General features: G+C 45.8%; 1 protein-coding gene across 1 annotated transcript; it reads left to right on the top strand.

The window, feature by feature from the left end:
- Window positions 1-10,787: 10,787 nt before the first annotated feature.
- On the top strand, window positions 10,788-16,062 carry BMP10 (bone morphogenetic protein 10). The gene is made up of 2 exons (XM_017837327.1): window positions 10,788-11,337; window positions 14,787-16,062. Exons 1-2 carry the CDS (start codon window positions 11,004-11,006, stop codon window positions 15,728-15,730), a joined length of 1,278 nt encoding a protein of 425 aa, XP_017692816.1. The 5' UTR covers window positions 10,788-11,003; the 3' UTR covers window positions 15,731-16,062.
- Window positions 16,063-16,870: the final 808 nt, after the last annotated feature.

The following is a 16,870-nucleotide window of genomic DNA, read 5'->3' as shown; positions in this document are numbered from 1 at the left end:
ACTGGCAAATTTTCTCTTATAGGAAGAATTTTCACTGGCAGAATAAAATTAAGCCAGACTGGAGAATCAAACCTGCTGTTTAAAATCAGAATTGTGTGGGCTGGGCTGGCAGGCCAAAGGTGTGAATGAGTGTCCTTGTCTGCTGGGTCTTTCCACCCTGTTTGTACTGACAGGGCGTAGTTGTGAGGGGAAAAAAATCATCCCTTCCTTTCAGAAGGCAAAAAGCTTTGCCTTTGGAGTGGGTGTGTGTAACCAGCAAGGAGCAAATTGCTGTGGCTGAGCACTGAACAACACAGCAAGATCCACGTGCAAGAGGAAAAGAGGGAACATTCCTCAGTTCAGTTTGACTCAAGGTGCCTGACCGTAAATACTCAGATTATAAATTATTAGGAGGTGAGCTGGGTTTTGCGCCGTTATTTTTTTAAACTAAGTGGTTGTCTTAGCCAGATTTCCAAGGAATACAGCCCAATCCTGGTGGACACATTGGTCTTTACTCGAGCCAAGCACGAATGAGATTCCCACTGACCACTAGATGGCAAATTGTTACAGCAACTTCAACATGTGGTTTTCTTACTGCAGTCTGGATCTTGCTGTCATTAGGCTGGTAAAAGCACCAATAAGGAACAAAACATAAATTAAAAATAAAATGCAATTAATCCCTATCAATCTGTTCCCCAGAAAATAGAAGCGGAGTCAGGATACAGGGGATTAGGATTCTTTCTTTCAGATTTCTCAACCAGTATAATGTTTATTTTCACATGTAATTATTCCCCACTTGGTGATTAACTAAACTAATTTTTTATGTCTTAATATTTTTGATTTTTCTCTCTAATAGATATAGGTATTTATATATTCCATTATATAATAAGACATTGCATTTGCATGAGGTTTATTAATCAAATATTCCAAAGTGTTCCACGTAGCAAAGATTCCCAAGCTCTAACATGAATGAATGAAGTCTTTTCCCTTTCAGAAAAGGGACACAGCAACGGGTTAAGGATCAATCTGACAAAGGCCAGTCCCAAGGTGACCCTGAGCACAGGTAAGGGGGGGCAGCCCCAACACTCCTGAATTTTTATCTCTCTCCTTATCACCACCCTGTTGCCACCAAGAGAAATCCAAGCAGCCTCCTCTGCCCCTGCCCCTGCCCAGTGCTGCTCAGCCAGGCTCCTTCCTTGGGAATGAAGAACCCACAGAGGGGTTATGTGGCTTTTGATGTGGGGTTTTTTGGAGGACACCAGGGGCAAAGGGGATGGAAAACTGGCTGGAATTCTGTAGCCAGGTCTCTGTTCCTTGCAGACAGGTCCTGCCAGTCATGGTCACATCCTCTCACACTTCTGCAAGTCCTTTTCTTTGCCCTTTCTCTCAGCTTGGTAAGAGGCAGCCAAACTCCTGTGGCTGGGCAGTTCCCAGTTTATTTAATTTTCTGAGGGTGTGTACAAAGAGAGGAAGGTGATTCAGAGCTGCTGAACCTCAGGTTGCTCTGGCCATTTCTTATTGGGTAGAAAAGCAAATGTAGCATAAAGTTGATCCTTCTGTGGCTGTGTTGAGAGAGGAGAAAACATCCTTAACCAATCACTTTGTAAGGTCAGTCCTGGGATGAGAGTTGTCATGGAAAGAGAATCATAAAATCATAGAATCATTAAGGTTGGAGGAGACCTCCAAGATCAAGTCCAACCTTCAAAATAAATATATAAAGGAGGGTAGGGGGGGTAAGGAAGTACAGTGAGATTTTCTGAGGAGGTTCTTGTGATTCAGGGGGCTTCCAGGACAGCCCAGACTATAAATGTAGAGAAGACCTTTCTCAGTCTGCAGGCTGTAAATCCTGCCCTGTCCGGGTGGGACACGGAGCATCCCCCTCCCCACACTGACCCTGATACAGCTGCTGGGGAGCTTCTCCTTCCTCCCGCTGGACAGGTGGTCCTGCAAGGATTGTCAAGCATTTAACAATCTGTTTAAACTGAGAACATTGAGGCTCGAGCCAACAGGGGTGGCCAGTCCCCTTTTCCACCCGCCGTGATGGGAAGCAGAGGCTGTTTTCACCTCCAGGAGCTCCGTGAGTCAGAAATGTGCCCTGAGCACACGGGAGGTGTTTGACAGCAGCACATCGAGCCCCGTCCCGGGGTGAACATACTGAGAGCTGAGCCAGGGCTCTGCCACTCAGCCCAGATAAGTCGAGCCCTTTAACACCAGGCCTGCCAGGGGCTTGTTCCATGCTCTCCATGTGATAAGCTGCCATCGGCGCCTCACGGGACACTCCGACCTGCCAGGCTGCTGCAGGGAAAACGGGGATGTGCAGCGTGATTTCAAGCACGGTACAGGCTCCCCCAAGCCCCAGTCCCAAGCGTGGGGGGTTCCTAACTAAAAATGAGGGGGTGCCAGAGGGGTGGGAGTGTTTGTGCACAGCTTACAGGTGTGAAACAGCTGAGGAGGAGATCAGCACAGCACAACGTGGCAATGACAGGTCTTGCACAACCGGAGTCTGAAAAGTGGGAGATTGATTTAAAAGTCTCCAATTAAAAGGTGTTTTCATGATCCTGAGCCTCACAAGTGTTAATACAGTACAAATAGTGCCTGAGAGAGAGGACTCTCTGTATCCAGATGCCACTAAAATGGTCTCAAACTGATGTGACAGTTAATCCCCAAACAATCTGTGTAGCTACGAGGTAGTTTTCCTGCTGTAAAGACATTTTCATAGAGCTGTTGCCAATGGACCCTCATTTTCCCTGCCTCTTATGAGCAGCTTTTTAAAAGCTGACAAGACAAAGTCACATCATTGAGCACTCATTAAATTTGGAGAGCAATTCACTTTGTTGGTCTTGGACAGACGCAAGAGTCTTCCAGGTGAGGGCTCAGCAGTTGCCCTGTGAACTGAGGCATTGGCAGGGTTTGATCAGATCCCTTGGTCATGCTGACCAATACACAAGTATTCTGAGCATCCCAAAACATGAAGTTGCAGAAGCCAGACTAAGAGGAAAAGACCGTATTTGGAATTTTTGCTGCAATTGAAGCCAAAATTAATGAGACATTCGAGACAGTTTCCCTTCGAAAGGGATAGAAAAGACAAAATTTGATATTCGGCTGCATGGCCTTCAAAAGAGAAAGAGGCTGCTGACAACCCTAATTTACCCAGTATAATTCCAGGCTTCAAGTTACAGAAACGGGAATGTGATACATTTTCATCTTTGCATTTTTAAGGCTGCACTTAAACAGTACTTCTTATTGAATCAATCTTTTCTACTGTTACACACAACCTGCTTTCCCTTTCTGATTCCAGCCCTAACATCAAATAAACAGAGCAAATATTAGCCAGGCTTGTCTAATTTATCCTCATGCTTTGTTGGTGTGCTTACGAGCTGTTGACTTTGTAATTAATACCTCGTGCTGAGATATCGACTGAAATTACCAGAAAATATTCCACCTCTGCTCAGTACTCAAGTTGTCAGTTAAATAATTTCAAGTTATTAATCAAAATTGTCAACAAAATGGTTTCTGGTGGCCAGAGCTTGTTTTTTTCCCTATTGTTGAAGATTAAGAATCCACAGTTCTCAAACCCAAGGACAAGATACATTTAGGAATTATTCCCAAGAAATTTGTTCATTTAGGGCTGTGGGACTATTTAAGGGGAGTTCTCATTAAGGAAAAGAATGGTATTCCTCAAACAGCCTGTTTGGACATGGGGCTGACAAGGAAAGGGGACCAGTCTGGGAGGTTTCTGTGAGGTTTTGTTGGGCCGTCTTGCTTTTGTCACTGTCACTGGGGCTGCTCAGAGAGTTCCCTGAAGTTTAACACCCACATGAATGCCAAAGCACCGTCAAATAACTGCATGATGAGAGAAGGAATTTCAAAAATGTAAAATTAAAACTTTCTCTTGACCTTTTTCTGTCCAACTGTTCTGTGGAGGGAGTGTGATAAGAAGCCTGTGGAGTGCAAACTCCTGGGATTAAACAACTCCTCCTCTCTGTTCATTAGCCCTGCACTGCTCCCACTTTCTGTGCGAAGATCTCAAATAGGAACTGATTTATTTTTGATCGTGTCTCCCCAGGTTTGAGTTAGTTCTGGACTGAATTAATAAATCGTGTGACCTTTAAGAGTATTAAATTTGTAATGACCTTTTAATATTAGTTAGAGCCACCATGCATCCACATGGGGGCACATCCTGAACTAATGGGAGACAGGTCAGTAGATTTCTTGAGATAACTCCTATCCCATAAATGATACAAGCAAATGTGTATATAAAATTACTGTCCCTGGAAATACATGGGGTTTTTTATTGCCCGTGTTTGTTCATTTTGAGGTTGAGCTGGAAGAAAGGCAGGTTCAATGCTGGAATGTGAGACACTGAAGGATTTGCTTTGACTCACTCTCTGACTGCAGGACTGGGCTGTGAACATGAGTGTGTGCTAGAAATTTCCCAATTAAGTGCAAATCCCACCCAATCACACTAGAAAACAGCAGCTCTCCCAAATATCTGCTCAAGGAGTGAGCCCACAGGGAGCTGGGAGCCCCACTAACAACAAGCCTGCAGAGAATTTGCTGCCTGTGACTGCCAGGACACTGACAGGAAGGCCATGTCCAGCTTTTTCCAGCTCTTTTCTTTCTGTTTCAGTTCCTCAGGCTTTGCACTGCCTTGAGAAATCTCAGCTTATCCTTATTTATCTGTGTGGCCACTGCCCCGAGGCTGAGCCCGGCTTGTGCTGGTGCTGCAGGGGTGGACTCCCTTCCTGGGGCCTTTTGCCAACTCCAGAGGAAAAAGGAATTTCCAGAGGCAGTGCAGGTGGTTCGTGTGCCCTGCTGGTCGTGTGAGCCCCATCCTTTTCCCTGCCCTGGAAATGGCTGGGGAAGACATGCCCTGGGCTTCCCACAGAAAGTCACTGGTGCTCCGGGTCAGGAGTTGGTGTCACACAGTCCAAACAATTCCCTGCCCTTGGGGCTGCCCAGTGACTTCCCTCCTTCTCCCTGTTTCCTTTTTCTTGCCCACGCAGGCTGTAACACATTTCTCACTCCTCTCCCACCACTCTTTCATTAAATACCATCTTCTCGTTTTCCAGTGACATGGAAACCCGAATAGAGCCACGGGGAACAGCCCATTTATGGGAAGGGAATCCAGAGCAGTCAGGAATTGAGGCATACGGGAATAAGGGCTTGGGCAGAGGCAGGAGTGGAAACTAATTTTAGTTATTCCATTGCAAGCTCATCACACTGTCAGTGTCACACTCTTCCTTATCTCCCATATCACACCCAGCAGTTACCTCATGCCAGAGCCATCTCCTGACAGGGACCAGTGGGGGGCATTTTTGTAATAATTTCATCCCTGTATTTTGGAAAACCTCAAATCACATGCCGTGGTGGTTGCTGAAGCACTCTTGGATCCATCTCCTGATTCCCTGAAACCTCGTGTGTGCCTGAGGTGTCCTGGAACTCAAATCCTGAGCTTCCATGGCTCTTGAAAAGGATTTTGGGTTTGCCCTGAACAAATTTTAGAAGTTTCTCAGCAAGCTGCCTTGCTGTTGATTCAGTCTGAATCCAAGTGGGGTGGCAGGGATGTGTCTTACAGCTCCTTACACTGGGCAGTGGGGGTCTTTTCCAACTGACCCCAGTGGTTTCCAGTCCTGATTAACGTCACCAGAGTCACTCCTGTTCTCCCATTGAACACACTCTGTTCTTTATCAGTGCTCCATAACTGATGGGCAAAAGCCCCCGTGGGGGGCAGTGTGGTGGCTTGACTTTTTTTGATTTTCTCAAAGGTTTTAGTACAGAAACCAGCACAGTTCCCCTGTGCTGGAGAGCAGGTCCCTTGCAGGAGCAGGGTGGGATAGGATGTCCATGTCCTCTGCTTCCTTGGGCAAGGAATTTCATAAATTTTATGCCCCTTTGCCACCTTGGGGGTCTCCCCATATACAGTGCATGTTCTTGGGGGACAGGATTTATTTATTATCAAATGCAAATGCCTAATTGTGCTACTGACACAAATAGACATAAAGCTTAAATTAAATTTACAAAGCTCTTTGAGATCACAGGATACTGGAAGTGCTTGATGCTTGTTAGGTTTCCTGTCTCACCTGCCCTAAATGTGGGGATTTGGAATTGCAGATTGAAGTTCTATCCCCAAAAACTACCAAGGATGTGAGTCCTTGCCTTGTAAAATCTGAAATGAAATGTTTTTACCTCCACAGTCCAGCCAGAGTTTTACCTATGATTTTTATATTCATATCCAAGAAGAAGGACAAGCAACATTTTAATATCCTCTCCCCCTCCAATATATTATTTATGGAATTTTTTTCAGCAAATATCTAACTTCAAATATTAAAAAAAAAAGAGCAACTCAAAGGAATATTTTCCTTCAAGTAATGCTTCTGGATTTAATCCGAGAACAATTCTGTTTCCCTCTACTGGAACCTTAATCTCTGTGGGTTTGCTTGGTGGTGTTTTCTGAGAGATTTTTTCAATAGATTCCATTAAAACAATTAGAAAAAAAGGAAAAAAAATTAGAAACAAAGAAACATTTTTTTCACATTTTAAAAAATCTCTAGTGTATAATAATAATCTAATTTAAGGTCTTAATTAAATTTGTTAAGGTGTGGACTGCTGAACCCCAATCCACCTGAGTTTACATGTGGGGAAATTAGATGTGACATTATGTAACTAACTGGAAAAGTTGCTTTTTATTCCCTGAGGAACTGTTCATTTCCAGGAAGCCCAGGACACAAACATCAACCATTATTTAAGCAAACATTATCCTCTTTCTCCAATGAAGGGCTCCACATCCCAGGCTGATCCAACATCTGAGCATGTTGGTGGGAGTAGGTGTTCCTCCATCCTGAAAAGCAGGCTGAGGAAGCTTCAGAAACACTTCACATTCCTTCTCCCCACTTCCTCTGGCCCAGAGGAGCATCACACCCTTCGGATCTCATGTATCCTCGACCTTGACACTCGGTGAAGCCCAGCCTCACTTCCCAGCCTTTCAGCACCGCTCCTGCCTCTCACATTCCTGCTCCAGCTGGGCTCTCCTGCTGCCTCTTGACAGGAGGAGCCCTGGGGGCATCAGCTGGGAGGAAGTTGTGGGGTGCCTGAGATTAGAGGCTATTTTGGAGCCCCACAATCTTCAGGACTGACCCTTTGGACAAACGAGGTGTTCCCGGGAGCGGCTGCGGAGCCTCGGCCACACGTGTGTTCCTGCCCTCTCTGCTGAGCCCTGGGAGCAGGAAAGGCTTCTCTTTGCTCCCTGGGATGATTTTCCCCTCCAGTTCTTACCATGGCACAAGAATGGAGCGTTTCCAGCCTGCAGTGCCACCTCCACCACGAGCCAGATCAACTGGAAGGGCGAAGCACGAATTCCCCAGAGCTGGGTGTGGTGGGTGCTGGAGGGTTCAGTGCAGAGCCCTGAGCTTTCAGCAGCTGCATTTTCTTATGTACAACTGCAAATTAACTGGAGAGATGGACACCAACTTCCTAGGAGTGAGGGCCAAGAGACCTTTGTGTAGCTCAGCCTGCCTGATGACTCTTGGAGATGGTCCTGTGCAGGGCTGAGGGTTGGACCTGGTGATCCCTGGGGGTCCCTTCCAACTCAGCATATTCTGGGATTCTGTGACCCTGATGCACCATTTATTGCTAATGCAACTGGCTCATTGTTTATGCCACAGGTTTAATCATGATTAACAAGTGATGCTTATTAATGTTCCCTCTCCAGCTACCTCAGGTAATCTACTCGTCATAGATGTTTTTGAGAGCAATTCCTCTCTAGGACACTTTTTGTGCATGGAAATTGCAGTTCAAGTGGGAAAAAAGGACAAACCTCTTCATTTTGGTGACATGAAATAAAGCCCTTGTGTTAAACAATTTAATTCAGAAAAAAATAATTATGTACGTGTTGAATCCATCAGCCTGCAGCCCAAGGAAGCAGGAAGCTGCTTCTATATCAGATTTACTCTCTGGGTATTCTTCATCTGGCACATCCCCAGCAGGGTCTAAATGGAATAAGTCAGGAAAATCAGCAGAAGCTGGTTTGTGTATAACCCTGCACTCCCTGCACTCTGTATTTTTCAGGGAGTTATCAAAATGACAGTGGAAATGCAAAGACACTCAGAACGTCTGAGCAGGAATTGTTCCTAACAAGGCACTGAAGCAAGATGACACACTTGGGGATTAGGAAATCGATGTCAGAGCACCGTGCTCATGCTGCTTTTTACTTTACATGGTTATATCTGCAGGGTGTGAAGTTACAGATTCACAGGAAATGTGTCAGGCTGAGCAGGGCTCAGGGAGGTCCCAGGCAGCCTCTGCTCCAGGGCAGGGTCGGAGCTGCTTCTGCCACTGCTGGAAACCCAGGGATCCAGGATTGCACAACAGGCTAAGTTTTAATTCATAGGAAACGGGAGAGAACACAGGGAATCTCCTCTGGCTCTAGAACTGTTCATCTGCATTAACAGAGTAACAGAGAGAAGAATTTCACTCGGTGTCTGATTGAGTGCAGTCCCCCAAAAAGCTGATGTGTTCACAGTGAGAGAGGAGACCCAGCTAAAAACCTGCTGAAGACACCCTTTTAAATTCAAGCCCTTCAGCTCTGAAAGTCACAGAAAACCCCAACCCCTCGGAAAGGAGCCCTGTAGCACCACAGACCCCAGTGCAGCAGCTCTTCCAGTGTGCTTCACTCTTTAATTTAATGATATCTGCACACTTACATGGAATCAGTGCACTTCTGAAGTGAATATTTGAACACTAAAAGGGAAACCATTTCTGTAGGTATCACTCTCAGGATGAATGTCCATCCCAAAGATTTCCCTTTACAGGAGCCGTTGTTGTGCTGCATCACAGAGTTAAGGCAAAGTCTATTCTCACAGTTATTAGTGTTAATCTCACTTCCTCTGGCAGTAAAACCCTTACCTGGGTGATGAAACTCCAACAAAAAGAAGACTGTGCTTTTGCCTCAAAGTTAATTAACAAAAGTGACCCAAACTGCTCCAAAATTTCCCAAAGTTTTCCATTCTTAGCTTTGGAAAGCCACAACATCCAGAGATGGGCCTTTGATAAGGCTGCAGAGGATTTATAGATAAACTTGCACAGATAACCACAAACTCCACAACGAGGTCTAAATTAATCTTGCTAAGCTCAAATACCTACTTCCAATGTGGTGTAGCAAAAACAGGGACCTTGATAACACACTTGCCTTCTATTGCCAGGGTCCTCCTGTTCAGAGGAAGAAAAGTTGAATAAAATGAGGTTAAAATACCATGACAAAGTCTGCCTCCATGACATCAACACTGCATGTGATTTTCACAGAGATATTTATTTTATTTATTTATTTATATTATTATATATCTTTATTATATATTAATTTTTATTTATTCTGTCATATATCTTTACTATGTCTTTATTATATATTTATTTTGTTTATTTTATTTGTTTTATATATTTATACATTACTTATAAATATTTATATGTTTATTATCTAATTATTCTATCATATATGTAATATAATTCACTCTGTTACATTGATATTTAATAAATAATACAGTATTAATTTAAACCAGGCATGACCTGAGTATGGTTGTAATTGTGAGCTGGATTTATGGCCATTTTGCCAGTGCTAGATTTGGGCTAATGAAGTAGGGGCAAGGTTGCAGAGGTGGGGTAACAAATCAGTGGATGTGCTCAGACAAAGAGCAGAGTCCAGAAAACCCAGCAGGTCAGTGGTTTAGTCTTTGGTAAAGTTTTTAGTGCTTGAAAAGAAAACCTCTGCAGCAGGGGCAGAAATTCTTCTTTATCTTGAGTGCTGAACCCCTCGGGGACAGGAGCTGAGCTCCGGCCGTGCCGCCGGAACGAGGGCACTGGGGAAAAGCCTGGGAAGGACAGGTAGATTTAAGTGAACAACGTGCATGAACCAGACCTATTTTTGCATTCACAATGCTCACATTTTGTTGATATTTGCACACTAAAGCATAAAATTGTAGCCACGTGTTTTTATGTGTAGCCATGCAAATTTTAGCATGTGTTTTTGCAAAATCATTTCCACGTTCCCCACACTGTGTCTCTGAGCTGTTTGAATTGGTGTGGAGCTGAAATCAGAGTTGTCTGTTGGCCTTTGTGTGTTTTTAATAATTTTTTGTTTGGCAATGCTGGGGCTGATTGAGAATAAACTGTAACTTGCCAAGTCACATATATGTGACTAAGAAGGAAGTGCAGATTTTCTGAATCGTTCATGAATACTCCAGTCATAGAATCATGGAATACCTCAAGTTGGAAGGGGCCCGTAAGGAACATCAAGTCCAACTCCCTGCTCCTTGCAGGATGCTATTCTCCTTGCTCATCTTGAGCTCATGTGCTGCTCCACATCCAGGGCCTCGTGACTCCGGTGCTGTGGGTGAACCGAGAGCTCTTGTCCCGGGCTTTGTGCTGGACAAGCACAGAACGGAACTTTTCCCAAAGAAATTCCTATGTAAGTGTACCATAAAGACTTGACTCTAAAATAGTTTGGAAAAGGGTAGGGTTGTTACCTTGAGGGAGCTGTTGTTTGCCCCTGGTGTGAAATGGATGCACTTGGACAGAGGCTCTGTGGAATTTACGTGTTGGTTGAAATCTGCGTGGAGCAAAGTCGTTCACGCACGGCGGAGGAAGTCGGCAACCAGGAGGGAGAGAGAAAGGGCAGTTCCTCTCCGAGGAGAAACTTGTCCTATCTCTGAGTGTCCTGCGCAGAATGTTTACAAAACGCTCATTAAGGGAGAGGGGATTGCGAGATAGCAACAAATCTGGTGAGCAGCTCACGCTGCCCGAGATAAGGGAGGCAAGGCGGCCATAGCAGAGAGCAAGTCAGATCCAATTACCGGGCCCTGGTCTTGGGGAGGGGGAAGGGGGAGACAGACAGGACGGATCACAAGTTTCAAGACAAGAGCTTCCAAACTTGTCATCTCTGTGTGACACGAGCCGCGCACAACCCAGGGGATAAAACGGCCACTTCGCCCTCACGGGAGCCAGAGCCCGTTGAGGTTGGAGGCTCGAGCGGCGCCATGGATTCCATAGTGCTCCAGCTGTGGGCTGTTCTCTCCCTCCTGGTTCACCTTGCTGCCTGCAGTCCCATCCTGAGCCTGGAGCACTCTTCCTTGGAGGAAGACGCGCCTCTTTTCGACGAGATTCTCTCTGAGCAGGATGGGGTTGATTTCAACACGCTGCTCCAGAATATGAAGAACGAGTTTTTGAAGACCTTGAACCTCTCTGACATTCCCCTGCACGAATCGGCCAAGGTGGACCCGCCAGAGTACATGCTAGAGCTGTACAACAGGTTTGCCACCGACAGGACATCGATGCCTTCTGCAAACATCATCAGGAGCTTCAAAAATGAAGGTAAGAAATGTGCATCTCTGGGAGAAGAGAATAGAAACGAGCGTCTTTAGAGTCAGAGCGAAATGTCTTGACCAGTCACTGAGCACGAGCTGAGCTGGAGAAAAAGGCCTTTAGGTGAGGATGGTCTCGGAAATCGGTAGCTGACACTGGGTGTGCCAGGGCTGCCCAGATCCAACATCTTGTGGGACAGATCCCTTGTCCTTTGCTCTGGAGACTGCAAGGTTTTGGGGGAAAATATGCCTTTCATATTTGGGCAGCACCACATATAATTTTGGTGCATCATTTTCTTTATCCCTGTAATGACACCCATCATTTGCAATTAGCTGGTTGGATTTTCAAATGGGTACCTTCAGTGATATTTGAAATGAAGGCAAGAGATGTTTTTACACACTGTTCAGAGGTGCAATATTTTCATATTATGAGCTTAACCAAATACAGCTTTCTGTTAATATCCTCTCACTATTGATCCCTGTGGTGTTTGTAATGGTTTCTTCCTTTGGCACTGGAGCACAGTCCAGCAAATACATAGAAATATGTGAAGTGGAATATTAGATAACCCTTAGGCTTTACTTTGGAGGACCAAAGTATTTCCTAATAAAAACAAGCTAACAAACAAACAAACAAAATCTGAAGAAGTCTAACTGTGCCCTTAGGTCATTTCCCTGTATGTTTTTCCTTCATCATTCCCTCTCAGTTCAACAAGGATGAGATAATTCTTCAGTACTAACAATCAGTAATTTGCCAATGCCTTTTTACACCAACGCAGGTTTTATGTTAAAAATGTTTTTCAACTAACCAATTCCAAATTCCCATTACTCCACTTGATTCACGTGTAACTTCTCAGGGGCACACGCAGCTGTTCAAACTGCCACGGGGCCTCTCTCATGCTTTGTTACTTTAATCAGTGAAGTCAAAGACAGTTTTGCTTTTTCTCTAACATTTGCATATTCAAAATGCTGAGCTATGAGGGGAGGCTCCATGGAAGTCATTTGAGTTCTGCAGTGCAGTGAGATGCCAGGAGAGAATCCCAAAGCCCTGCTCTGCTCAGACCTCCTGCCAGGCCCGGGCACCTTTAACCAGCAGCGAGTTTCTGGTTTGAAGAGGCACTACTTTGTGGTTTAAAGGTTCTTTACACACCTTCTCCAGTGTGGAGAAGTTCTTTGGAGGGTTGGTGGCAAGCCAGTTATGCCCAGTGGTGCCCAGATGCTCACCTGCAGAGCCGTGCCCATCTCTGCTCACCTGCAGGAGTGAGGACACGCACAGGACTGGGGTTGTTCTCTTCTCAATTTGCACTGTTTGGAAAAAATTAATGGGATTAAAAAATGCCAAGAACAATATACTCAAGAAAAATAGTTTAGGGACATAACTCTGAAATCATTCCATCTGCAAAACTGAAATCCAGGTTTGCAGCACTGAAGTGGCACTGACTGACCTTTGCCAGCATCACAGGTGGGGTTGGCAGTTCTGTGTCATCACTGCAGAAGTTCTACACCAGATGAGGTAAACTTGGCTTAAACTTCTGCCATTTCAGTTTTTCTCTCCCCTCCTCCAGTCCAAACCAGCACGATGTGAAGTCAGACTGCTTATGTTAACCCAGCTTCGTAACTGCACACGGTTGAAGGACTGTGCAGTCAATGTTTGCTATGTGTCCTGAAAGTCTGTGAAACCAGGAACCATCCATTTCATGCTAAAGAGCTCTTTTGATAGAGAAATTCATTATTTGTAATGATAAGGACAGAAGAAAGAGACCATGACATTTTTGTTGTTTCCTTTCCTGCTGAAAAGTGGCAGTAACGGTAGTTTCATTATTTTCCATTAAACCCTTTATTATAGAAATATAACAGGCTGCATGACTGGAACTTGCTCTTTGTTTTAAACCATGGACCATAATGTTGTAAATGGGGCTGTAATCAGTTCTTAACACCTGAATAAAAGCCCCATGGGAAAATTTTATTTTCCTGTGGACTCCAAATCTTCCTCCCTGACCCTCCTAGGGGTGTACTGGGAACAGCAGGAGATCTTTCCAGCTGAAGAGCAGAGTCACAACCTGGCTTAGAATGGACCATCTCTCCTGCCCTGCTAACACTCACTCAGCTTCCTACACATGGTGTGACCTTCTCCTTCCTCCTGGGAAATTCCTTGTGCTCATCTTCCATATGATCAAGTGGAATTTCTCCACCCTGGCCTTATTTGTAAGCTTTGTTAAGGTCTAGGAAACCCCAAAGATTACTTCCAGTGTGGAGATTATAGCTCAGCTTAGATAACATTGTCTTTAGCTCTCAGTCTGCTCCTACCCTGGCACTGTGCACCACCTTTACCAACTGACATGCAGGGAAATGGAAGCAGAATCACCCCTCATTTTTTTAGTTATGAACAGATGAAAATTCAAAATGGAAAAAAAAATTAAAAAATAAAAAGGCAGGTGCCTCAAAGCCTCAAAACTGGAATTAAGCAGGACAAGTCACGTGCTGGTGGTAATTAACTGCTTGCCTAAGTGCACTGGTGGAGCATGGCCAGTACTTGCAGCTTTATCAGTGTCAGTTTTCTACAAAGATATGAAAAATGGAGTAGTCAGAGATGAAGAGTTTGCCTTTGCAGAAATTACAGTGGCTGTGTCCTGATGTGTTTTCTGGGTTCTGAGGGGGCAGTGAATCCCCCCAGGGAGCTGATCCCTGCACTGGGGCAGAACTCCACCTTGTCTGTGTCCAAACAAGCACAGACAGGACAGGCAGATATTGTACTTCTTACATGTTTTGTCAACTAAAGCTGCCACGGGGGCCTGGTTGAGTGCCCTGTTTGACTGCTCCCCTGAAACCCACCGGGTCTGTGGCAGGACTGATGCTCTGGAGGGTCACACTGGGTGTTCACCACCTGCTCTTCCCAACCAGGAGCCTTTACATCTCTCAGAGCAACTTTTCCTCCACCAGTGCTTGGCCTTTGCAGTGTCTGAGGGATGTCTGAGCAGCAGGGAATGCTTGTTAGCTCAGAAACACCGAGCAGACACAGATCCTTGCACATGCAGCTTTTACATTGCCCATTTCACATTCACTCCAGTGCCACCCCCTTCTTCCCTTCCTCTGACACTGAGGAAAGTTTTTCCCTGTTTATTAAATAGCTGCTGTGCAGCAGCCTAGGAGGGATTTGTATTTCAGTATTAGGCCACACATTTTTGATATATAATCCTTCCAGCTGGGAAGGAAGTCTCTGGAAGGGCTGGGGCTAGTAGGAAAATGTCTAAATCCAGGTTTATGGTCTGTAGCATGTCCTTTGACATCTAAAATAAAGTTGGCCTTTTCTCCAAGTACAGTTTTGGGAAGTGCTGAAAAAACACTTTCCTAGAGCTGTTTAGCTGAAACCAAGCAATGGAAAACATGTGGGATAAACTTCAGTGTGTCTGTGTCTGGATGTACTGACATCCTTCTAAAGTATCTGATCTTTGTCCTTTCCAGACTTGGATTCCCATCCTACTGGTGTCACAGGGATTCGGAAATACCCTCTTCTCTTCAACGTCTCCATCCCTCACCATGAGGAGGTCACCATGGCCGAGTTGAGGCTCTACACCCTGGTGGAGCGGGACCAGATGCTCTACGAGGGGCTGGACAGGAAAGTCACCATTTTTGAAGTGCTGGAGAACGTCCACGTGGGGGTAGGAGAAGAGAGAAAGCTGATGGCCCTGGCATCCAGGCAGATCTACGGCACGAGCAGCGAGTGGGAGAGCTTTGAGGTCACCGAGGCCATCCGGCGCTGGAGAAGGGCCGGGCTGACCACGCACCGGCTGGAGGTTCACATCGAGAGCAGGGAAGGGGAGGAGCGGGACGGGGAGGGGAAACTCGACATCGACATCAACTCCGAGGCCAAGCACGTGCCCCTGCTGGTTGTGTACTCCGACGACCAGAGCAACGACAAGAAGGAGGAGAAGGAAGAGCTGAACGAGATGATAGACCACGAGCAGCTCATGGACTTGGAGCAGCTGGAGGTTGGTCACTTCCACGACCAGCCCGGCGAGGAGGCGCTGCTCCAGATGCGCTCCAACATCATCTACGACTCCACCGCCCGCATCCGCAGGAACGCAAAGGGCAACTATTGCAAAAAGACTCCGCTCTACATCGACTTCAAGGAGATCGGCTGGGATTCCTGGATCATCGCCCCGGCGGGGTACGAAGCCTACGAGTGCCACGGAGTGTGCTCCTACCCCTTGACAGAGCACGTCACACCGACCAAGCACGCCATCGTCAAGACTTTGGTTCACCTGAAGAACCCCCAGAAAGCCTCCAAGGCCTGCTGCGTGCCCACCAAACTCGACCCCATCTCTATTCTCTACTTGGATGCAGGGGTGGTCACCTACAAGTTCAAATACGAGGGCATGGTGGTCTCAGAGTGTGGCTGCAGATAGTAGGAGGGAAGGCACAGGGGAGGGCACAGGGGGAGTATTTAATGATTCAGTCTGTAAATTTGTACATTTCAGATTTGCTATTTAATGAGGTTATTTAATGAGGCATGTACAGATAATTGTGTGTTTCCTGTTCTGGGGAACGGGCAAGTCGTACGACCGCAGGGATTGTATATTTTGGTCCATTGCTTCCTTCTTGCTGTTCTTCGCTGTCCAAATTATGACCCAGTCCCTCCTCCCATCAGGGCATGGAGCAGATCATTGGATTGTTTGGGAGAGCTCTTTGTGCCAAAGGGGCACGTTTAAACTCTCAGAAATAAAGGCATATTTTTGTACTTTCTCAGTGTTCATTGGCATCTGCAGGGCTGCTAAAGATAGGTGAGCTATGGCCTGTCACATCTAGATTGTTCAGTTTTCTGTAAAATCTTTATAAAGATCTTTACATGCTCAGTTTTTTAAAATTTATCTCTGTAGATCTTATTCTCTGTCTGATCATTCTAAATCACTAAGGCACAACAAGGAGTTAGACTTTTTTCTCTTTTTTCTTATTCCTTTCCTTACTCTTTCCCTGTCTCAGTTCAAGGTAAGTGGCAGGGATGATTTGGCATCTGGAGCTGAAGGGAACCATTTCCTTTCCCACCTTCCTTAGGAAAACAAGGGGTCCAGAAGCAGTGCCAGGTGTGGGCCATGGCAAGAAATTACCCCTGTGCAGGTTTAGTCCAAAACCAGTCTGTGTAAGCTCTGGTTTTGCTGTGGTGGCCACAGGTTGTCTCTCAAGGGCCAGAACTTTGAGTAGCAGAAAGAGGTGCTGAACAGTTCCTGAATCCCTGAAATTGTACCACCTAAAATTGTCCTTGAAATTTATCCCAGCTAAGAAATTTATCCCACTACTCAGTCCAGTAAGTTCCAGATGATACAGCCACACAGTCCCACTCCAGTGGCCAAGCAGTGCTGCACCAAGTCTGCACCGAGCAGGGAAGAACAGCAAACCCCTTCGACCCAGTGGGACAGGGAGGATCTTCCCTTTCTGTGAGTGCTGGAGTTGTCAATTCATAAAGACACTGCCCCCCTCCCCAAAGCATAAAGAAGGAGTCACATGCCATGTTTCCGCCACTCCTCCGCAACAAATCCCGGTGATAAGGA

The sequence above is a fragment of the Lepidothrix coronata genome, unplaced genomic scaffold (genome assembly GCF_001604755.1).
Source record: "Lepidothrix coronata isolate B3197 unplaced genomic scaffold, Lepidothrix_coronata-1.0 Scaffold301, whole genome shotgun sequence".
NCBI lineage: Eukaryota > Metazoa > Chordata > Aves > Passeriformes > Pipridae > Lepidothrix > Lepidothrix coronata.
The sequence above is the reverse complement of the archived record's forward strand: the minus strand, read 5'-3'. Positions and strand labels throughout refer to the sequence as shown.